The sequence below is a fragment of the Myotis daubentonii genome, chromosome 2 (genome assembly GCF_963259705.1).
Source record: "Myotis daubentonii chromosome 2, mMyoDau2.1, whole genome shotgun sequence".
NCBI classification, from domain to species: Eukaryota; Metazoa; Chordata; class Mammalia; order Chiroptera; family Vespertilionidae; genus Myotis; species Myotis daubentonii.
In genome coordinates, this window is record NC_081841.1 from 146,138,002 (window position 1) to 146,162,217 (window position 24,216).

At 41.8% G+C, this 24,216-nt stretch overlaps 1 protein-coding gene across 1 annotated transcript; it reads left to right on the plus strand.

Annotated features, from left to right (window-relative positions):
• The first annotated feature begins 1,539 nt into the window (after nt 1-1,539).
• LOC132228421 (repressor of RNA polymerase III transcription MAF1 homolog) lies at nt 1,540-2,915 on the plus strand. The gene has a single exon (XM_059684794.1). It carries the CDS (start codon nt 1,704-1,706, stop codon nt 2,430-2,432), a length of 729 nt encoding a protein of 242 aa, XP_059540777.1. The 5' UTR covers nt 1,540-1,703; the 3' UTR covers nt 2,433-2,915.
• Nucleotides 2,916-24,216: the final 21,301 nt, after the last annotated feature.

Sequence of the window (24,216 nt, forward strand, 5' to 3'; positions counted from 1 at the left end):
AGTTCAGAACCACACTTTTAAGGTCTCTCAAGAACTGTTTAGAAGCTGCCGATAAACTTAATGAGATCTACACGAAAACTAATAAGACCCTCGATCTTATATTGGGGAACCAACTAGAAATTAAGCACACACAGACTGAAATAACGAATATTATACAGACGCCCAACAGCAGACCAGAGGAGCGCAAGAATCAAGTCAATGATTTGAAATGCGAGGAAGCAAAAAACATCCAACCGGAAAAGCAAAATGAAAAAAGAATCCAAAAATGCGAGGATAGTGTAAGGAGCCTCTGGGACAGCTTCAAGCGTACCAACATCAGAATTATAGGGGTGCCAGAAGATGAGAGAGAGCAAGATATTGAAAACCTATTTGAAGAAATAATGACAGAAAACTTCCCCCACCTGGTGAAAGAAATGGACTTACAGGTCCAAGAAGCGCGGAGAACCCCAAACAAAAGGAATCCAAAGAGGACCACACCAAGACACATCATAATTAAAATGCCAAGAGCAAAAGATAAAGAGAGAATCTTAAAAACAGCAAGAGAAAGAAACTCAGTTACCTACAAGGGAATACCCATACGACTGTCAGCTGATTTCTCAACAGAAACTTTACAGGCCAGAAGGGAGTGGCAAGAAATATTCAAAGTGATGAATAGCAAGAACCTACAACCAAGATTACTTTATCCAGCAAAGCTATCATTCAGAATTGAAGGTCAGATAAAGAGCTTCACAGATAAGGAAAAGCTAAAGGAGTTCATCACCACCAAACGAGTATTATATGAAATGCTGAAAGGTATCCTTTAAGAAGAGGAAGAGGAAGAAAAAGGTAAAGATACAAATTATGAACAACAAATATGCATCTATCAACAAGTGAATCTAAGAATCAAGTGAATAAATAATCTGATGAGCAGAATAAACTGTTGATTATAATAGAATCAGGGACATAGAAAGGGAATGGACTGACTATTCTTGGGGGGGAAAGGGGTGTGGGAGATGTGGGAAGAGACTGGACAAAAATCGTGCACCTATGGATGAGGACAGTGGGTGGGGAGTGAGGGCGGAGGGTGGGGCGGGAACTGGGAGGAGGGGAGTTATGGGGGGGAAAAAAAGGAACAAATGTAATAATCTGAACAATAAAGATTTAAAAAAAAAAATGGGCAATGGACCTAAATAGATACTTTTCAAAAGAAGACAGAATGAAGGATGAGAGACATATGAAAACATGCTCAAAGTCACTAATCATCTGAGAGATGAAAATCAAACAGACAATGAGGTACCATCTCACACCTGTCAGAATGGCTACCATCAACAAACCAAGAAATGACAAGTGCTGGCGAGGATGTGGAGAAAAAGGAACACTTGTGCACTGCTGGTGGGAATGCAGACTGGTGCAGCCACTGTGTAGAACAGTATGGAATTTCCTCAAAAATTTAAAAATGGAACTTCCATTTGACCCAGTGATCCCTCTTCTAGGAAGATATCCCAAGAAACCAGAAACACCAATCAGAAAGGATATATGCACCGGGATGGGGAGTGTTAAGGAAGAGACGAACCCAGCAGTCTTGGGGTGAGGAGGATCTCTGTGGGCCCCCAGCCCGACCCAGGACTCCAAACAGGTGCAGGGGCGTGGCTGCGCTGGGGCCTGGACTTGCCATCTCAGGGCAGCACTAGCCCCTCAGAGCACAGGACGCCCTCCCCAAGGACATGAAGCTGTTGGAGAACTCGAGCTTTGAGGCCATCAACTCACAGCTGACTGTAGAGACTGGAGATGCCCACATCATTGGCAGGGTCGAGAGCTACTCCTGTAAGATGGCGGGAGATGACAAGCACATGTTCAAGCAGTTCTGCCAGGAAGGCCAGCCACACGTGCTGGAGGCCCTGTCCCCACCCCAGACCTCGGGCCTCAGCCCCAGCAGACTGAGCAAGAGCCAAGGCGGCGAGGATGAGGGCCCCCTGATCGCCACGCTCAATGAGTCCTTCCGCCCCGACTACGACTTCAGCAGGGCCCGGAGCCACGAGTTCAGCCGGGAGCCCAGTCTCAGCTGGGTGGTGAATGCGGTCAACTGCAGTCTGTTCTCGGCTGTGCGGGAGGACTTAAAGGCCCTGAAGCCACAGCTGTGGAATGCAGTGGACGAGGAGATCTGCCTGGCCAAGTGTGACATCTACAGCTACAACCCGGACTTGGACTCGGACCCCTTTGGGGAAGATGGCAGCCTCTGGTCCTTTAACTACTTCTTCTACAACAAGCGGCTTAAGCGGATTTTCTTCAGCTGTCGCTCCATCAGTGGGTCCACGTACACACCCTCGGAGGCAGGCAATGAGCTGGACATGGAGCTGGGGGAGGAGGAGGAGGAACTCAGAGATGGAGGCAATGAGGGCGGATCCGCGGAGACCAGCCCCATGGAGGACAGCGTCCCGGTGATCTGTATGTGAGGAGAAGCAGAGGCCCAGCTTCATCCAGCGTCAGCCAGTGCCTGGACTTGCCCACCTGAGGGGCCCCAGGGACTCCCCAGCTGCTGGCCAGACCCTGGCACGGCTCCAGCTCCAGCTGCCCACCTAGCCCTTTGGTTCCAGCCTATGGACGGCCACTCACCCCCACAGGCTCTGCTGCCCACATTGTGGCTGGACTGGACAGACAGCACGGGGCCTGGTGGGCACAGCCGCTGCCCTGCCCAAACGAACTGACTGAGGCAGGGACCCGCTGGACCACAGAGTTTATTTTTGTATTTTGTACCCTAGGCCTGCACACTCCAGCCCGCAGGGCCTGAGACCCAGCAAGCAGGCCTGACAGTCGTCCTCCCTGGCTTGGGCCGCTCTCGGCGCCCACCTGTACCCCCACCTCGCCCACTGGGCAGCGTGCACTGAGTGTCACTTTGCTGCAGCTTGTTTGTTTCCAATAAAAGTTTACGTGACTTAGCTACATAAAAGTTTATGTAGCTAAGATTTGGAAACAGCCTAAGTGCCCATCAGCAGATGAGTGGATTATAAAACCGTGGAATACTACACGGTGGTAAAAAAGAAGGAGTTCTTACCATTTGCAACAGCGTGGATGGAACTGGAGAGCATTATGCTAAGCGAAATAAGCCAGTCAGAGAAGGATAAATATCACATGATCTCACTCATTTATGGAATATATAAACTGATGAACAAAAACAGATCCAGAGACAGAGAAGCATCAATCAGACCATCAAACCTCAGAGGGAAGGTAGGGGAGGGTGGGGGTAAAGGGGAGAGATCAACCAAAGGACTTATATACAAGCATATAGGCCTAAGCAATGGACACAGACAACAGTGGGGTGAGGGCATGAGTGGGGGGATGAGGGGCAATGGGGGGATAAGGACACATATGTAATAACGTAATCAATAAAGAAAATTTAAAAAAATAAAGTGGTGTCCATAAGATTTGTCTATTGCAACACTACTACTTCTCATTTTGTAATCAATAAGTAATTTAAGTGTGTAATATGTTTAGAGACAATGAAAATATCATATGCCTTCTCAAATTTTCACCCAGTAATCTTAGCAATCATTAGAATCTCTTAGAATTTCTAACTCTATTTTCCTCATAATTGTTACTTGGCTCCCATGGAAAACAATGGCTTTTCTCTCACATTTCTTCATTTCTTCATTCATTTGTTTATTAGTTTACTGTATTAGTTTACAGTATGGGCTCATAGATTCTTAGTTTCTTATTGTCATTACTGATACTATCATTTTATTTATGTACTTATTTGTCATTTAGATATTTATTATCATTGATACTCTCATTGTTATTATGAATTTGATGCTCAATTTTCTATATTAATTTAGTGAGAACCTTTGGTGTTGACTCCAATACCTCTTTGATATGTTACCATTTTTCTTACTTGTTCAAGCTATGTGAGGATTATTTTATACTAGAGGCCCAGTGAACAAAAATTTGTGCCCTGGGGGGGCGGAGGGTCCCTCAGCCCAGCCTGTGCCCTCTCACAGTCTGGGACCCCTCAGGAGATAATGACCTGCTGGCTTATGCCTGCTCCCGGGTGGCAGAGGGCAGGCCCAATCCCTAGGTGCAACCCCTGGTCTGGCTCAGAGCAGGGCCAATTGGGGAGTTGGGGCGTCGCCCCCTGTCATGCACAGAGCAGGATGGATTGGGAGGTTGCGATGCCACCCTCAGTCATGCTCAGGGTAGGGCCGATTGGGGGGTTGGGGCACTGCCCCCTGTCACACTCAAGACAGGGTCGATGGGGAGGTTGCGGCGCCACCCCCTGTCACGCACAGAGCAGGGCCAATCAGGGGGTTGGGGCGCTGCCCCCTGTCACTCACAGAGCAGGGCCCATCAGGGGGGTTGGGGCTCCATACCCTGTCACGCACAGAGCAGGGCCCATCAACGGGGTTGGGGCTCCATACCCTGTCACGTACAGAGCAGGGCCCATCAGGGGGTTGGGGTGCTGCCACTGTCACACTCAGGGCAGGGCCGATGCGGAGGTTATGGCTCTACCCCATCACACACAGAGCAGGGCCCATATGGGGGGGAGCGCCGCCCTCTATCACCCACAGAGCAGGGACGATCAGGGGGTTGGGGCGCTGCACCCTGTCACACACAGAGCCGCAGGGCAATCAGGGGGTTGGGGAGCTCCCCCCTATCAGGCATAGAGCAGGGCTGATCAGGGGGTTGGGGTGCCTTCCCCTGTCACGAACAGAGCAGGGCCAATAGGGAGGTTGTGGCCCCGCCCCCTCTCACACACAGAGCCACAGGGCAATCAGGGGGTTTGGGCGCTGCCCCCAGTCATCACACTGATCCCGGTGCCGGGAGGCCTCGCGGCTCCGCTGATCCCGGTGCTGGGAGGCATATTACCCTTTTACTATATAGGATAGAGGCCTGGTGCACAGGTGGGGGCCAGCTGGTTTGCCCTGAAGGGTGTCCTGGATCAGGGTGGGGGCCCCCACTGGGGTGCCTGGCCAGCCTGAGTGAGGGGATGATGGCTGTTTTCAGCTGGTCACACACCCTTCAGGGTGGGGGTCCCCACTGGGGTGCCTGGCCAGTCTGAGAGAGGGGCTGAGGGCTGTTTTCAGGCTGGTGGGTAACTGAAGCTCCCAACTGCTCCTTTTTTTCTTTTTTTTTCTTTTTTTATTCTGGGCCAGCTTTAGCTCTGGCTCCAGCTCTGAGGCCTCTGCTGCTGAAAGCAGGTATCTGGTTTGTTTCGGTTCTATAATCAAAACTCTGTATCAACTCCAGCTCTGAGATCCCGGCTGGCTGAAAGCAGGTTTCTGGGGTTTTGTTTAGCTTCTATATTTGTAACAACGTCTCAAACTGCAAGCTCAGAGGCCAGCAAGGCAGGCGGGTATGTTGGTTTCCTCCGTCACTGAAGCAAGCAAGGCTCATGTTAGTTTCAAGCTGCCTGGCTGCCGGCCACCCTCTTGTCTGGCAGTTAATTTGCATATCTCACTGATTAGCCAATGGGAAGGGTAGCAGATGTACAGCTGATTACCATGTTTCTCTTTTATTAGATAGGATAGTTTCCTCATTCCTGACACTTTTATTGGTGAATGAGATTTTAAACATATTTTTATTCCATTTATTGGGTTAACAATGGTTAATAAAATTATACAGATTTCAAGTGTATGACTCTGTAGTTATTATCTTATATTTTATTATGTGTGCTCACTGCTCCAAGTCAAGTCTCCTCCCATTACCATTCATCCCCTCTTACCTTTCTTGTCCCTGCCCCAACACCCTTTTCCTCTGGTAATCACTATACTGTTGTCTGTGCCTATGAGTATTTGTTTAATTAATCCCTTCACCTATTTCACACAGCCTCCAACACCCTTCCCTTCTGAAAGCTGTCAGTCTCTTCTCTGTATCTATAAGTCTGTTTCTATTTTGCTTGCTTGTTTTGTTCATTAGATTTCAAATATAAGTAAAATTATATGGTATTTGTCTTTCTCTGACTGTCTTATTTCACTTAGCATAATACCCTGTAGATCCATCTATGCTGTTGCAAAAGGTAAGATTTTCTTCTTTTTATGGCCAAGTACTCCATTCTATAAATGTACCACAGCTTGTTTATCCACTTATCTACTGATGGACATTTGGCCTGCTTCCAAATCTTGGCTATTGTAAATAACACTGCATTGAACATAAGGATGCATATATTCCTTTGAATCAGTGCTTCTCTTTCTTTGGATATATTCCCAGAAGTGGAATCGCTAGGTCAAAGGCCATTTTTAATTTTTTGAGGAAACTCCATACTGTTTTCCACAGTGGCTGTATTGCCACCAACAGTGCACAAGGGTTCCCTTTTCTCTACAACCTTGACAATACATGTTGTTTGTCGATTTATTGATGATAGTTATTCTGACAGGTGGAAGGTGATATCTCATTGTGGTTTTAATTTGCATGTATTTGATGTCTTGTGATGGTGAGCATTTTTTTCATATGTCTATTGGCCACCTGTACTTCCTTTTTGGAGAAGTATTTATTCAGGTCCTTTGCCATTTTTAATTGGATTGTTTTTAGTGTTGAGTTGTATAAATTCTTTATAAATTTTGGATCTATCAGATGTATCATTGCCAAATATATTCATCCAATCAGTGGGTTGTCTTTTCATTTTATTGATGGTTTTCTTTGCTGTGCAAAACTTTTTAGTTATAGTCCCATTTGTGTATTTTTTTTTGTTTCCCTTGCCCAAGGAGATATATCAGAGAAAATATTGCTATCAGAAATATCTACTACTTTACTATGTTTCTTCTATGTTTTTAAATTGTTTCCAGCCTTTAATCCATTTTGAGCTTATTCTTGTGGTTAGGTGTGGTTTGTAACACAATAATAAATTGTGAAGTAGCTGGTAGATGTTTAAGGTGTGTGCATATTGTATAAGGAGGTGTTCTAATTTCATTTATTTGCACCAATCTGTCCAGTATTCCTGACACCATTTATTGAATAGACTCTCTTTACCTCATTTTATGTTCTTGCCTTCTTTGTTATATATTAATTGACCATAACGGTGTGGGGTTATTTCTGGGCTTTCTATTCTCTTCCAAACAGTACCATGCTGTTTTTATTACTATGGTTTTGTAGTATACTTTGATATCAGGCAATATTATTTATTTTAGGCTATCTCAGCAGACAGTGCTAGGACATATGTCTCTCAACCCATGTATATCTATATCTATAAGTATATATAGATACAAATACGGATATTAATAATGTGTGCATGTATATATTAAATGTAGTTCATACTAATAAATCCAAATTTAATCCACAACCACAAGATCCATTTTTGTGTTCCTCATTCAGTAAATTTCTCCTCATGCAGTCATTTTCTCAAGCCTATAATACATAAACACCATTTTCAGTATTATTAATCTGTAACCGTGCAAAACACAAACCTGCAAACTATGGCTCAAAATTTATTATAGTCCTTGTTGTTGTTATTTCTTTTTTTGGGGGGGTAAAACATATTCAGAACAATGAACATATCTTAAATACACAACTTAATGAGTTTTGACAAATACACACTCCCATTAACTGCCATGCATTCATAAGACACAGAACATATCCATTATCCCAAAATTTTCCTCAGCACCTTTCTTCTAAAATGTCCCCTCCCACTAGGCAAGATAAATTAGTTTCATCCGCTATGAAAACTCATATAAATATGAAAATAATCTGTATCATTTTTGCTCATCAAAAAATCTATGAGATTTATACATGTTATTGTACCTAATCAGTAGTTTTATTTTATCACTGAGCAGTATTTCTCCGATATATGTAAATAAATATACCACAGTTTCTTTTACCCATTATCTGATTGATAAACATTTTAGACATATCAAATTTTTTACTATTATGAACATAATTTTCATGAACATTCTTAAACATTCTCTTTGTGATAATTTATTATTATTTTTATTAGATAAATAGAGTCAGTTCTATTACAATGTAATATATGTGCTCTTAAAAATTATTATACTATGTAAAACGTTCAGTTAAAAAAACACAGGGCTTATGAGGAAAATTAGGTTAAGAGCACAATACTCAAAACTTTTGTCAGTGAAACATAAACAAAAGAAAGCAACATAATGAAAAACAGTTATATTGTTTTGCATGTAGTTAATGGTTAAGAATACAAATACTGTGATAACTATACACTTCACCCTGAGAAAGATAAAGTTGGCCTGTAGAAGTGGGTATCTGAAGGGTTGCAACTAGAGAGTTATTTTGAGTGGTGGAATGAAATTTTTCTGGTATAAAAAGAAAAGTTAGAAGACCAGATGTGGATGGGTGTGGTTTGTAACACACTAACAAGTTGTGAAGTAACTGGCAGATGTTTAAGATCTGTGCATATGTATTTATATATTTCTACACAGCTCGATTCAGCTGAACTTAGTGCTTTCTGCACTCAATGTTGATCATAGATAAAATTGCACATACACAAGTAAAATACATATGTTATACTCAAATTGTTCCCTAAAATATCAATAGCAGTAAAACGTGTTGCATTTTTAAAACAAGCATCATAGCTGAATTGACTATACATAGAAATGCATTTGTCAAGTCCCAAGGTAAATATATGTCTAATTTTATAAGAAACTCAAATTGTTTCACATATTGTTTGTACTGTTTTAGAATCCCACTAGCGTTGACTTCATTAATTTTTGCTCTTATCATTTTATTCTTTCTACTTATTTTGCATTTAACTTGCTCTTCTCTTTCTAGCTTCTTAAAATTGAAATATAGATAATTCATTTTAAATTTTATTAAATACCAAAACATTTCTTGTAAGTACTGCATTAGTAACTACCTACATATAGTGATATATTGCATTTTCTTTATCACTCAGTTTGAAATCTTTTCTAATTTCCTTTCTTTATTTAATGTATATGTTATTTATGCATATGTTATTTAATCTCCAACATCAACTCAGTCCCAAATATCTTATTATTTCTTTTATCTTGTTTTTGGTAACATAGCATATGTGTAAGATTATAATCTTTTAAAGATATATAGACTTTTATTATAGCCCAACATATGGTCTGTTTTGGTGAAAGTTTATTTTATACTGAATGAATATGCATATTATAAATATTAGGGATGTCATGTACTATAAATTTAACTAAGATCTAGGCGGTTGAAAGTTTATTCACATCTATACCATTACTGACTTTGTCTAGTTTTTCTAACAAATGCTCTCTATCAGGTTGGATAATTTATTTTGATCCATCTTCAAGTTCAGTGGTCCTCTCTTCTGCTGTCTCTAATTTACAATTGAGGTTATCCTGTTAATTTTTCATTATCAGTTTTGTACTTTTAAGCTCTAGATTTTTCTTTTGGTTTTCTTTTATAATTTTTATTTTTCTATAGAAATTCCCCATCTATTTATCATTTCAAGTATGTTTCCTTCTGCTAAGTCCTTGAACATACTGCTATTTGAAATCACTGTTTTAAAATTATTTTCTGCTAATTCCAACATTTGATCACCAGGATCAGTTTCTACTTACTACTTTTTTTTCTTAACAATGAGTGACATTTTCACATTTCTTCTAGTGTCTAGTGATGTTTGTTTGTATGTTGAACATTGTGATAATATATTGAAGAGATTCTGGATTCCATTAATACACTATAAAGATGTTTTTTTCTTCTTGCCAGTCAGTTAAATTGAACGTACTAAAGCTTTAAATTCTCTCTAGACCTTGCCATGGGCAGCAGCTAAAATCTTTGCTTATATCTTTCAGTCTCCCTGCTGTTGCTTTTCACCAGTGAGTTGGAGTATTCCCTGAGGGCTTGTGTAGAGTGATATGGAGATCATATACAGATTTTCAAGCTGTCCTTTTTAAAAGTCCCTCATGTCTAACATTTTCCTTCTTACTTTTCCGCTGTCCTGGATGCCCCACACTACCTCTAAAAGCTATTATGATTGGAGCTTTTTCCTTCAGTTCTAGCCTCCATCAAAAGAAAAGCTATATAATTTCAAATTACCTATGTGATTTCCTTGTCTCAACTCAACTCTAATTTTTGTCTATTTCAATCACTTTCCAGTGCCTTCAAATACTTTTTTACTATTCTTAATTTATTCAGTTTATAATTTTTATCTTCAAGAACGTCACTCAGATAAAAGTTACTCTACCATTAGTAGCATGAACCTTGTCACTGAATACATTTTAACTCATTTTTTAATTTAGTCAACAGATATCTACTCCCTCCCACTGTTTCAGATATTGTTCTGGGCAGTAAGGATACAAAGGATATAAGACCGTGATTTAGCAACTTGGGGTAGTGAACACATAATACAATATACAGTTGATGTATTATAGAATCATACATTTGAAACTTGTATAATTATATTAATTAATTTTACCCCAGTAAATTAAAAAAAAACTATAACTTAGCTCTTTATAGCAGAGAAATCTTTATTCTGACACAGTGTGGTAAGATAAATTCAGGGACTACTATGGAAGCATAGAAAAAGAGAACTTGTAGGTTTATCCTTATTTCCTACTAGAGGCCTGATGCACAGTCTGGGACCCCTCGAGGGATGCTGGCTTAGGCCCACTCCCTGGAGGATTGGGCCTAAGCTGGCAGTCAGACATCCCTGTGGCAGCCTGGGAGCCCTCGGGGGATGTCCACTTGCCAGCGGGGAGCAGGCCTAAGCTGCAGTCGGACATCCTTAGCGCTGCTGAGGAGGCAGGAGAGGCTTCCGCCACCACCACTGTGCAGGCAGCCGTCAGCCTGGCTTGTGGCTGAGCAGAGCTCCACCTGTGGGAGCACACTGACCACCAGGGGGCAGCTCCTGCATTGAGCATTTGACCCCTGGTGGTCAGTGAATGTCATAGTGACCAGTCATTTCCAGTTTTTCTGCTGTTAGGGTCAACTTGCATATTACCCTTTTATTATATAGGATAGAGGCCTGGTGCATGGGTAGGGGCCGGTTGGTTTGCCCTGAAGGGTGTCCTGGATCACGGTGGGTTTCCCGCTTGGGTGCCTGGCCAGCCTGGGTGAGGGGTGAGAGTCATTTTCAGGCTGGCCACACCCCTTTCAGTGTGGGGGTCCCCACTGAGGTGCCTGGCCAGCCTGGGTGAGGGGCCAATGGCTGTTTGCAGACTGGCCAAGCCCCCCAGCGGGGACCCTCACCCCATGCGGGTGTGGCGAGCCAGGGTGAGGGACTGAGGGCCATTTACAGGCTGGCCACTCCCTCCCAGAGACCCAAGCTCGCAGCCTCTCCTTTTTTCCTTTTTTTTTCTTTCAGCTCCTCCTTGAGCGGAGGCCAGGGCAGGCTGGAAGCAGGTATCTGGGATTTATTTATCTTCTATAATTGAAACTTTGTAGCCTTGAGTGGAGCCCAGCCCGCCCCCCCCCCCCAAGGGCAGACAGGAAGCTTGGCTTCCTCCATTGTCGGGGGCAACCCAAGCCTCCTGCTCATTCCAGCTCCATGGTCTCCATCATCTCCATTGGGTTAATTTGCATATTTGCTCCTGGTTGGCTGGTGGGCATGGCTTATGGGTGTAGTGGATTGGCAGTGATGGTTAATGTGCATGTTTCTCTTTTATTAGTGTAGATCTTTTTTCAAATCCAATAACACATTCCCAGTTAAGATAATCTTATGTCATATAATTTTTGAGTATTTTATTTATGCAGTAATGATTAGAGAGTCTCGGAGCATTGAGTTGATCAAGATATACTCTCAAAAATGTTTAAGTATATTACTTTGAGAAGTTGCTATGATTGAGAGTGGGGTTTTTTTCCTTTATAATTAGCCATTTTAAAGTCTGGTGTTGAGGGACGAAGTGATTACCATCGATGTGTGCTGTAACATTTTTTAGAGCACACAACTGCTTATAAAAGCAAACAAAATGGAACTATATAAATATACAACAAACTTAGATCCATTGAAAAAATCTTAAGGGAAATTTAGGAGACTATTCACAACCTTAATATTGAAAATATTTTTTAAGAAATAAAATACAAATATTATAAAAATATTTTATACAAAAATATCTTAAAGTGGATAGACATATGTCAGTTTATAAAGCTTGCAATGCAGATAAAAGACTATCTGCAATGCATAAAGATATTTTGCAAACTGGTTACAATAAGTTCAACAGCCTGAAATGAAAAGGATATGAGTAGACAATTCACACAAGAGCATATCCAAGTGGCTGAGAGACATGAAAACATGCTCAGTCTTTACTAATTATAGGAAAATATGAATTAAGTTAAAAAGATAGCACCTAAGGCTGTAAGAATGAAAGAGGTTCTCATATATTGCTGTAGAAAATTGTGTAAGTAATCCTGCAATATCTGATAAAATGCATGTGGCCTTCATTCCAACAATTCAATTCCTTGAATTTGTCTCATAAAAGTACCAGTAGGTAAAGATAGGTACACAAAAGAGATTTGTCCTGGTATCTATAATAATAAAAGCATAATATGCTAATTAGACCGGACATCCTTCCAGATGACCTTCCAGATTAAACCAGGGCTGTGAGGGAAGCCTGAGTCCTGGGTGCCAGAGGGAAGCCAGTGCTGACAGCTGGGGGAAGGAAGGCCTACTCTTGCACAAATTTTGTGCATTGGGCCTCTAGTTTTATAAAAAGAAGCAAAAATTCTGAGGTTTTCTTCTGCAAACTCAGAGCATCTAATACCAATACATAAAGAGATGATGTCAGATAACTGGTTGCATAGATTGAAGCTAAATAGGGGAGGAAGAGCAAGGCAGCAATATTCTACACCTTGGAGAGGGCTGTGAGAAGCTCTATTTGAAAGCCATTACATTATCTGATCATTTCCAAAATTAGCCTAAACTGATTTCTCCTGTATCTCTAGTGTCTTTAGTATTCCTTAAACTCTTCTTTAGTAGGGACTGAGTTCCTCTGCCTACCCAGGATGTATAACAATGTTGCTGCTACATATGTTATTAATAAGTGTACATTATTTTTTGAGCTGAGGAACTTCCTAGTCCATGTTATTGCCTGAGATGCTCAGATCTAAAATATGCTTGATTATGACAATTGTCAATCAATTTTGGTGTGATCTCCTCAAATGCACTTAGATATCTAAATATAGATAATTTTCTACAATTTTACATCAGCCATAGGAAAAGACATCGCAAATATATGTGAAACTATTAAAGAAAACTCAATGAAGTTCTGTGATAATTGGGTTTTTTAAATCTCAAAAAAAATTCACTGTTCTCAAATAGTCTTTTTTTATGTTTTTTTTCCTGAATATTAGGTCACTGAAGAATAACAATATTTAAAAATGCAGTCCTTTGAAAATGCTTCACAAGAAAAAGCATTAAATAAAAGGACTTTAACCAAACATACTGACAAGATTATAACAGCTCTCATAATCTAACTTGCTTTTACGATGTAATTACCCAGAAAAAGGTGCAGAAGTATAATCCACTGATGTCACAGAATAGCAAACAAAGAGATATGTGGTGGAACTGTGAACTACTAGGTAAAATTAGTCATTCCATTCTTGCTCTTTCTGATGACACCAACACTATCCAAAGCAAAGGCAGAATCATTCATAGCTTCACTCTTCACATGCCCTTTCCTATAACACCTGATCCCACAGCTGCTCTGTGAAATAATTGTTCTCCTTCCTAACAGCAGAAAGAATGCATGTGAATTCATTACAAATCATAGACAGCCTTGTATGCGTGTGCACACACACACACATACAGGTTGGAAATTTCAGCAGCACCACTGCAATGCTTTGAAGTGCAAGATGACAATTTAGGTGGGAAAAAAGGGAGAGCTTAGAATTAATCAACTGGTGATCTTATACCTTAGAATAATTAATGTTTGAATTCAAATTAAACCATCACCCATAAATGTTCTTATTCTTTCACAATTATATTATCTCATATTAAATTTCAGTTAATTTCAGTGAATATATTTTTGCTGACTTTCATGTTTAATGAGACTGTGTTCAAAAAAATCTAATGAAAAAACCCAACTCAATTTAGATTTCAACAGGTTCAAACATTCAGAAATGTCACATAGGACAATAATTTTGATTCTTTGAATCTGTTGTTTCATTTGTAAAATTAGGGAAATAATATCTACATTATAAGTGTAAGAAATAGTGAATGAGATAATGTATGTAAACTAATGTACTCAGTATTTAAACCTTAGTATGTGTTCACTAAGTTTTAATTCCATTTATAATAATTTGGGTGGTTCATTTGAAATACTATATTTAATACAGTAATAAAAATAGTATTACAAATATAAAATTTAAAAAGTTATGCATAGAAATATTTCTAAAAATTACTTTTTGAATCATTGAAACTTGGAAGTACATTGTATAGGTATCTACAGAAAGTATGAAATCTATATTGCTCCTTGTGAGTGATCTGTTTTCTTCTCAGACCCCAAGTAGTAAATATCCTTCCAATTAAAAGTGGGAAATAATGCTATCATTCTTATTACACAAGAACAGAAAGTACAAAGGCAGAAAATAAAATCAACTGATTTGAAAACCATGCATTTAGATTACAACATTGATGCTTAATTAAATATTTATTCCCAGCCCTAGTCTTCAAAATAAATTTTATATATATGTAATTTCAGGGGGAAGGGCGAGGGAGAGAGAGAGAGAGAAACATCAATGATGAGAAAGAATCATTGATTGGCTGCCTCCTGCACACCCCACACTGGGTAGTAAGGTGGAACCGGGCATGTGCCCTGACTTGACTGGGAATCAAACCCTGACCTTGTGGTTCATAGGTCAATGCTCAATCACTGAGCCATGCTGGCCAGGCAGCTCTCTCCTTCTTGATCAGAATATCTAATAATTGAGGGAAAAAGGATCCTTTCTAATAAAAGAGAAACATGGTAATTGATGTAGGACCGCTCCCCTTCCCATTGGCTAATCAAGATGATATGCAAATTAACTGCCAGCCAAGATGGCGCCGGCAGCCAGGCAGCTTAAACTGAACATGAGGCTTGCTTGCTTCAGTGACTGAGGACTCCAACGTTCCCCGCCTGCCTTGCCAGCCACTGAGCCTGCAGTTTGAACATTGTAACAAATATAGAAGCTAAACAAAACCCCAGAAACCTGTTTCAGCGAGCTGGGATCTCAGAGCTGGAGTTGATACAGAGTTTTGATTATAGAACCTAAACAAACCAGATACCTACTTGCAGCAGCTGAGGCCTCAGAGCTGGAGCCAAGCCTCAGAGCTAAAGTTGGCCCAGAATAAAAAAGAAAAAAAAAAAGAAAAAAGGAGCGGTTGGGAGCTTCAGTCCCAGCCTGAAAACAGCCCTTAGCCCCTCACCCAGACTGGCCAGGCACCCCAGTGGGGACCCCCACCCTGATCCAGGACACCCTTCAGGGCAAACCAGCCAGCCCCCACCCATGCACCAGGCCTCTATTCTATATATTAAAAGGGTAATATGCCTCCCAGCACCGGGATCAGAGGAGCCACGAGGCCTCCCGGCACCGGGATCAGCATGACAGGGCGCAGCGCCCAAACCCCCTGATCTCCCTGTGGCTCTGTGTGTGAGAGGGGGCGGGGCCACAACCTCCCTATTGGCCCTGCTCTGTTCCTAACAGGGGAAAGCGCCCCAACCCCCTGATGGGCCCTGCTCTGTGCCTGATAGGGGGGAACTCCCCAGCCCCCTGATTGCCCTGCGGCTCTGTGTGTGACAGGGTCTGGCGCCCCAACCCCCCCACCCCATGGGCCCTACTCTGTGTGTGATGGGGTAGAGCCATAACCTCCCCATCGGCCCTGCTCTGAGTGTGAGAGTGGCGGCGCCCCAACCCCCTGATCGGCCCTGCTCTGTGGGTGATAGAGGGTGGCACCCCAACACCCCCACCCCACGGGCCCTGCTCTGTGTGTGATGGAGTAGAGTCATAACCTCCCCATTGGCCCTGCCCTGAGTGTGACAGTCGTGGCGCCCCAACCCCGTGATTGGCCCTGCTCTGTGGGTGATAGAGGGAGAGGGCGGCAACCCAACCCCCTGATCCGGACTGCTCTGTGCATGACAGGGGGGAGTTCCCAAACCCTCTCATGGGCCCTGCTCTGTGCATGACAGGGGTGGGCTCCCCAACCCCCTGATCGGCCCTGCTCTGTGCGTGACAGGGGGTGGCGCCACAACCTCCCCATCGACCCTCCCTTGAGTGTGACAAGGGGCGGTGCCCCAACCCCCCAATTGGCCCTACCCTGAGCGTGACTGAGGGTGTCTTTGCAACCTCCCTATCCGCCCTGCTCTGTGCATGACAGGGGGCGGCGCCCCAACTCCCCAGTCGGCCCTGCTCTGAGCCTGACCAGGGGCTGCACCTAGGGATTGGGCCTGCCCTCTGCCATCCGGGAGCAGGCGTAAGCCAGCAGGTCGTTATCTCCTGAGGGGTCCCAGACTGCGAGAGGGCTCAGGCTGGGCTGTGGGACCTCCTCTCCCCCCTGAGTGCACAAATTTTTGTGCACCGGGCCTCTAGTACAAATATAAGGAAATAATACCTTTTTACTTTGTGTATTAGGGAAATTTTAAGGCACTCTTAAGTTCATAACAAAAGTTCAAAACTGTTTTGAGATATGGACCCACAGAAAAATATAATGGAAGTTATGATCATTCTCCCATAAAAGGAAAATTATATTATATTAGAGGCCCCGTGCACAAAAATTTCTGTAGTCAGGGCGGAGGGGGTCCTTCAGCCTGGCCTTTGCCCTCTTGCAGTCTGGGACCCCTCGAGGGATGACCACCTGCTGGCTTAGGCCCGCTCCCGGGAGGATTGGGCCTAAGCTGGCAATCAGACATCCCTCTGGCAGCCCTCAGGGGGATGTCCACTTGCCAGCAGGGAGCAGGCCTAAGCTGCAGTCGGACATTCTTAGTGCTGCTGAAGAGGCGGGAGAGGCTCCCACCACCACTGCTGTACTGGCAGCCGTTAGCCTGGCTTGTGGCTGAGCAGAGCTCCCCCTGTGGGATCACACTGATCACCAGTGGGCAGCACCTGAATTGAACGTCTGGCCCCTGGTGGTCAGTGTGTGTCATAGTGACCAGTCATTCCCAGTCTTTCTACTGTTAGGGTCATTTTTAATATTCCCCTTTTATTATGTGGGATAGAGGCCTGGTGCCTGGGTGGGAGACGGCTGGTTTGCCCTTCAGGGTGGGGGTCCCCACTGGGATGCCACTGGGGTGCCTGGCCAGCCTGGGTGAGGGACTGATGTCTGTTTGCAGCTGGTCACACCCCTTCAGGGTGGGGGTCCGCAATGGGGTGCCTGGCCAGCCTGGGTGAAGGGCTGATGGCTATTTTCAGGCTGGTCAAGCACCCCCCCCCAGTGGAGACCCTCACCCCATGGAGGTTTGGCCAGCCTGGGTGAGGGGCTTAGGGCTGTTTTCAGGCTGGCCAAGTCTCCCCAGCGACAGAAGCCCCCAGGCTCTGCTTTTTTTCTTTTCTTTTTTTTTCTGGGATTTATTTACCTTCTATAATTGAAACTTTGTAGCCTGGCGTGGAGCTCAGAGCCGGCCAGGGGTTGGCTTCCTCCATCGCCAGGGGCAACCCAAGGCTCCAGCTCCATGGCCATGGCTGGCTGAAAGCAGGTATCTGGGTTTATTTACCTTCTATAATTAAAACTTTTGTTGCTTTGAGTGGAGTTTAGAGCCAGCTGCCGCAGGCAGGAAGTTGGCTTCCTCCTTCATTGGGGCAACCAAGCCTCCTGCTTGCTCCAGCTCCATGGCTGCCGTCCGCCATCTTGATTGGGTTAATTTGCATATAGTCGCTCTGATTGGCTGGTGGGCGTGGCTTAAGGCCTAGCGAAGTTACGGTCAATTTGCATGTTCGTCTTTTATTAGTGTAGATTGGTTCAGTGGAATCACAGACCCTCTCAAATCCATTTAAAAATTATTTTTTATTGTATGGTCCTTGGTTTAAGACCTCTTGATATACAAGAAATTATTCAAATATTTTGGACAAAAATACATTTCAAACCCCCTAATTCTCACACTTGAACCCTGGCCTACAGATTCATGAAATACAAATTGTATGTCTTTGTTTAGTTCTAAAAAGTCACATTTTGCTTCAAATAAATATGAATAATTTATAAATATATTCTTGTTGATTAAATAAATGAATGAGTTAATATGCATATAATTCTATTTTTATTGACTCAAGATTCAAGTAATTGTCCTATTCTAAAGATTGTTATAAAACGTAATTACTATCCAAATCAGTTCTTTAAAAGGAAGAACAATGGAACATTGTGACCTTTATCAAGTTTGTTTTCTGTGACCTTTGAGTGAATGCATAAATGACAACCAAACATTTCCTGCAAATAGTGACACAAAGAAGTGGCATTTATTGCTGACAGTGGCAGTGCAAGCATAACGAGGCATAGAAGAAGAGCATTCTGTTTTCATAGTATGAGATGTTTCATTGTCTAAAACAAACTGAAAGTATTTTCCTAGCTCTGCTCAACATGGTATTCAATAACCCTTGAGTGAAAAAGAATTCAAAGTTTATACCAGAGCCCACTATATACTTAGACATACATATAGATGTAAACTTAGACTTAAGCATGCATTTGTGCACACACACACACAGAGAATCCATTTAGAATCACTCATATTACTGTTTGAAATACTTTTTAAAAGAGAGAACGAGGATGAAAGAACTATGAGATAAATTACAAGGTAGAGGAAAAGAAGAGGTTGTTGCAATTAAACTAAAAAAAAATGTGAGGAAAAAATGGGCCTAGATGTACACTTTTGCCCTTGTTTAAAAAGATGGAGCCATGTATATCAGTAATGAGACCATCTGGTTAGAGAGGCATTCTAAGCAAGGTTGAAATAGAATAACCCTCAAGGATTGGCTTGTCAAATGCCTTTTTGAAATATGTAAGTATGTTAAATAACTGTTAACCAAAAATCTTCCTATCTCTATCATCCAAACTACACTTTGTTTCTGCAAACAGGGACTTCTAGGACACAGATGTTGATACCTCCATATAATAAAAACTAAAAAGGCTTGAGATACTTTGATGTGAAATTAGATTTTTTTAAAAATAACACAGGCTTTCATTCTGCAGGATAAAGAAAAATAAATTATAAGCATCCCATTAATGTGAAATAGAAAGATCTTGAAAATTTTCTAGTAAATGAGGAATAGTAAACAAAATTTTTATGCAATAACTATTAACATTTATATTCTTTATTAAGGAAAACAATTTTTCATAAGATAAAAATCATTTTATACCTATTATCCTCTTGTTCCTAAAACCCCCATAATGTTTAAAATTCCTCAATGCCCAATTCTAACACCACCAATAGCTAGAGTGAAAACTAGGAAAAGCATGGTTGACTATTAATAATTAATCCCTGGTCTGGGTCAACATTGCCTCATTATATATTTGAAAATTCTGGACCTTAAGATGGGAAAAATTTTGTTGGCACTCTCATTCATTGGTTGTCACTCTAGTTCATTTAGAAAAGGAATGGAGGGCCATGAAGAATTGGGTAACATAGGTCCTCTAGAGGCTAAGAATTGGCTAGAACTAATAGGTCACATTGCTGGCAGGTATGTTTCCACTGTCTTTTGGAAACACCTTGCTCCACAGCCATCAAATAAAGAGCATGATCCCTACGATGATCGCTTCTCCTACACCTGACACCTCTTCACCGTTGCTTGTGTAAGGACAGTAGCAATGCAGAGCACACCTGGATGTTCCAGTGTGTCTGACTTGTTGAATCTAGATCATAAAACGTCATCCCAGCTGCCCTGTAGTTTGGGAAGATGAGGACTGTCTAATAATGTATAAAATTAACAAAATATAGAGAAAGTAATTAAAAGCTACTAAGTGATGAATTATGACAAATACCGACTACTGTCAGGCTTAACAGAATACTGCTCTCACAAGCCTTGGTTTTGCCCACATTTACAACATTTACCTCTCTAAAGGGTGTTATATTAGGGACTAAAGTAAGCCAAGCTAGAAAAAAATAGTTCCTTATTGACATGACTTTGCTTAACATTCTTTTCCCAGAAGTAAATTCATTATCTCCTGTTACAATGGCTCTTCCCATGTGTTTAGACATGTTCATTTCTCCCTCTTTAATTAACCAACATATAATCCTATCTAATAAAGAGGTAATATGCAAATTGACCGTCCCACAAGATGACTGCTCCCATGTGCTCAAAGATGGCCACCACAAGATGGCTCACAGGGGAAGGCAGTTGTGGGCAATCAGACCAGCAGGGGAGGGCAGTTATGGGGAACCAGGCCAGCAGGAGAGGGCAGTTAGTGGTGACCAGGCCAGCAGGGGAAGGCAGTTGGGGGTGACTGGGCAGGCAAGGCAGGGCAGTTGTGGGCAATCGGGCCAGCAGGGGAGCAGTTAGGCATTGATCAGGCTGGCAGGGGAGTGGTTAGGGGGCAATCAGGCAGGCAGGCAGGCGAGCGGTTGGGAACCAGCAGTCCTGGATTGTGAGAGGGATGTCCCACAGGGATCGGGCCTAAACCGGCAGTTGGACATCGCATGAGGGGTTCCAGATTGGAGAGGATGCAGGCTGGGCTGAGAGACACACACCCCAGTGCATAAATTTCATGCACCGGGCCTCTAGTTTAGTAAATAATCCTTTATTTGACTGATCTACTACTGCAATCTTCCTTTTTGTTTTTCTCTATATCTTTCACTGATTGTATTTTTAAAAATTCTGCTATCATTCTTCTTATGTTCCTCTTTCTAAGAGCTCCTTGGCTCCTATCCTCGCTATTCCACTGTAGCTTCACTCCTGAATATCAAAAATGACCAGCTCCTCATGAAGTCTTTTGGGCCCACATTCTCCTTGACTTCTTTGATGCAAATGGTGCCATAAATAATCTTCTGGAAGCTCTTCCCGTATTCCTTTTCTGGAATTCTTCCTGTTTTCCCCACTTGATCTTTGCTATCTATGTTTGTATCTTTATTACTTCATCTCTGGTGGCAGCTCCTAAAATTCTGTCTTCAAGCTTCTCTTTTCTCTTAATTATATCTCTTAATGAGATCACTCCACTCACTATTTTACATTGACTTATTCACCTATTCCCTCATTTACTCAACACATATTAACTGATGGCAGGCACTCTGCTAGGATCTGGTAATAAAAGGTAAATGAGTGGCCCTGACCTCAGGGAACTCAGGGTCTCATAGGAAAGCACACATAACAGCTGAACGTATGTAAATATGGCTTTGCATGGCCTTGGAATCATTTAAGGGATAGGTGATGGGAAATGTAGTCAAATGCAAGTGTGAACCCTCTAGAAGAAATGACAATACCACTTTCATAAGGATTCTCTCCTTTAATGTTTATAATTGTTTTAATTATAGTATAGTTGACATATAACATTGTATTAATTTCAGGTATTTTACACAGTGAATTAGTATTTATACACCTTATAATAGGATACCACAATTTGTCTAACAGCCATCTGTCACCATACAAAGTTACTACGATGTATACTATTTTCACTATGTTGTACATTACTTCCCCATGACTTACTTTATAACTGGATGTCTTGCACTTGTGTGTTTTCATTAGTTCCACCTTTCTTCCTCCCTGCTAGATACCTGCCCTTCAATGCCTTTTTAAAAATGTATTGTATTGTTATTTTACAGAGAGGAAGGAAGAGGGATAGAAAGTTAGAAACATCGATGAGAGAGAAACATTGATCAGCTGCCTCCTGCACACTCCCTACTGGGTACGTGCCTGCAACCAAGGTATATGCTTGCCTGGAACCGAACCTGGGACCCTTGAGTCCACAGGCCGATGCTCTACCCACTGAGCCAAACTGGTTAGGGCCCCAAAATACCTTTGAATAAATGATGTTTAAAACCAAACTTTTTATTCTCACTCCTGCATTTACAGTGGGGCCTTGACTTACGAGTGTCCCGACTAACGAGTTTTTCGAGATACGAGCTGTCTCTTGGCCGATTTTTTGCTTTGAGTTGCAAGCTAAAATTCGGGTTAGGAGCCAGCTTCAGATACCCCACCACTAGTTGGCGCAGCGAACGTCACAGTGAATGCCACAACATCAGCCCAGCATCATGTGTCTCACTCGTTCACTTTATGATTTGACATACGAGTAATTTGAGTTATGAGCTCCGTCACGGAACAAATTAAACTTGTAAGTCAAGGCCCCACTGTATTCCCCTCCATATTTTCTAATTTATGGTGATAGTGTCAATGTTTATTTATCCAGACTAGCCCTAAACCTCTACCTCACTGAATTTGTCTCTCTGCCTCACTGTAAACTTGTCTCTCTGGCTCACTCTTTTTTATTTTATTATTTTATTTTATTTTATTTTATTTATTTTATTGTTTAAAGTATTACAAATAGTACATATGACTCCTCTTTTTCCCCACTGACCTTCCCTCAGCCACCCCTCCCCCTGCCCCTCCGGCACATGCCCTCACCACCCCACCCCCCCAGTGTCTTGTGTCCATTGGTTATGCTTATATGCATGCATACAAGTCCTTCGGTTGATCTCTTACCCCTCCTCCTAACACTTCACTCTTGACTTCTCTTTCACCAATGATTATTTTCTTTTTAATACTCAACCAACAATATGTTCATTGATTTGAGAGAGAGAGAGAGATTGCTATGTGAAAGAGAAACATCAATTGGTTGCCTCCTTCCCACACACTGACCTTGGATCAAACCCAAAACCTAGTTGTGTGTCCTGATCAGGAATCAAGCCCACAACTTTTTGGTGTATGGAATGATGATCCAACCAACTGAGCCAACCAGTTGGGGAAACATTAATTCATTTTTTAAAAACTAGTGGTCTACCAGGTAATAATTAATATAACTGTGCAGCTGTAGGCTGACTATTTTTGTCCCAGTTTCCTCCTTTTTAAAATGAGTATAGTGTTTCTTATATCACAGGGTTGTTGTCAAAATAAAATGAGATCATTTCCTGGAATATATCAAGCATTGATTGCATGTCATCTATTATTACTCATAATTCTTATGTTGCTTATTTTCACTTTCTATTCTTACTATCTTAACTGTGGCTTGAATTTTAGTCACTCATATCTGCAGCCATTGTACTAAATGAACTAAATCCAACAGAATAAGGTCACAAAGTCCCTCATTTCCTTTATCCCACTGTCTCTTCACACTTTTTCTGTAGATAAATTCCATCCTAGTCTCTCAATGAAATCTGTCAAGTTAAAGAGCTTCTCAGTTCCTCTGATTCATAAGAATACTTAATTTGGTAATAATAACTCCATATTTAATAATAATAATAATAATTTCAAGATCTTTTCCCTCCATCGTCTTGACAGTACAATAAATCTGTAAACATGTGGAGTGAGGGATATTGTATGGGGGACTTCATGGTTTTTTAGTTGGCCAGCTCCTCCCTCAACTCACATGTTGCTATTGCAGACCCCTCCAAGGTTAGCCCCCAGGGAAGAAAGAATTAGGGCCTATACTGTGGTGGTCTAATGTTTGTAGGAGAAGGATTCAAAACTGACACTCTGTTGCTGGTGTATTCAGCTCTTCTGCAATGACTTTGACATAAATAGCTTCTCTAGGAGGTCATCCATAACTCTCTCCTCCAGTCCCTGGGCCTCAGGTGGCCTCACTCCTCTACTAGGTCACTTCCTTCTTCCCAGTGGGGCCTTGGGCATTCTAAAAGCACCCCTGAATTTACTTCTCTCTCTCTCTCTCTCTCTCTCTCTCTGTCTCTCTCTCTCTCTCTCTTTTCACTTCCCTCCTCTCTCTCTCTCTCTCCCTCTTTAAAAATTCTGCCATTTTTTATTTTGCAATTAAATCAACATACAATATTATATTAGTTTCAGGTGTACACATAAATGATTAGACATCATATAATTAATAAGTAATCTTTCTAATAAATCTTGTACCCATTTGTAATCATATATAGTTATTACAATATTATTGACTATATTCCCTATGCTGCACTGTACTTTACATCTCCACGACTATTCTGTAACTACCAATTTGTACTTCTTAATTCCTTCACCTTTTTCACACATTCCCCCAAACCACCTCCCATCTGGAAACCATCAAAATGTTCTCTTTAGCTAGGAGTTTGTTTCTATTCTGCTTGTTAGTTTATTTTTTAGATTCAATTTTTTAATAGATACATAATTATTGCCATTTAATTGTTCATAGTTTTTATCTTTTTTTATTATTTTTTTCTTAGGAAAGACCCTTTAACATTCTATCTAATACTGGTTTGGTGGTGATAAACTCCTTCAGCTTTTTTTTTTTTTTTTTTTTTTTTTTTG

What these genes read in the sequence shown, in the direction of transcription:
- LOC132228421 (XM_059684794.1), top strand. Translation starts at nt 1,704, where the DNA reads ATGAAGCTGTTGGAGAACTCGAGCTTTGAGGCCATCAACTCACAGCTG.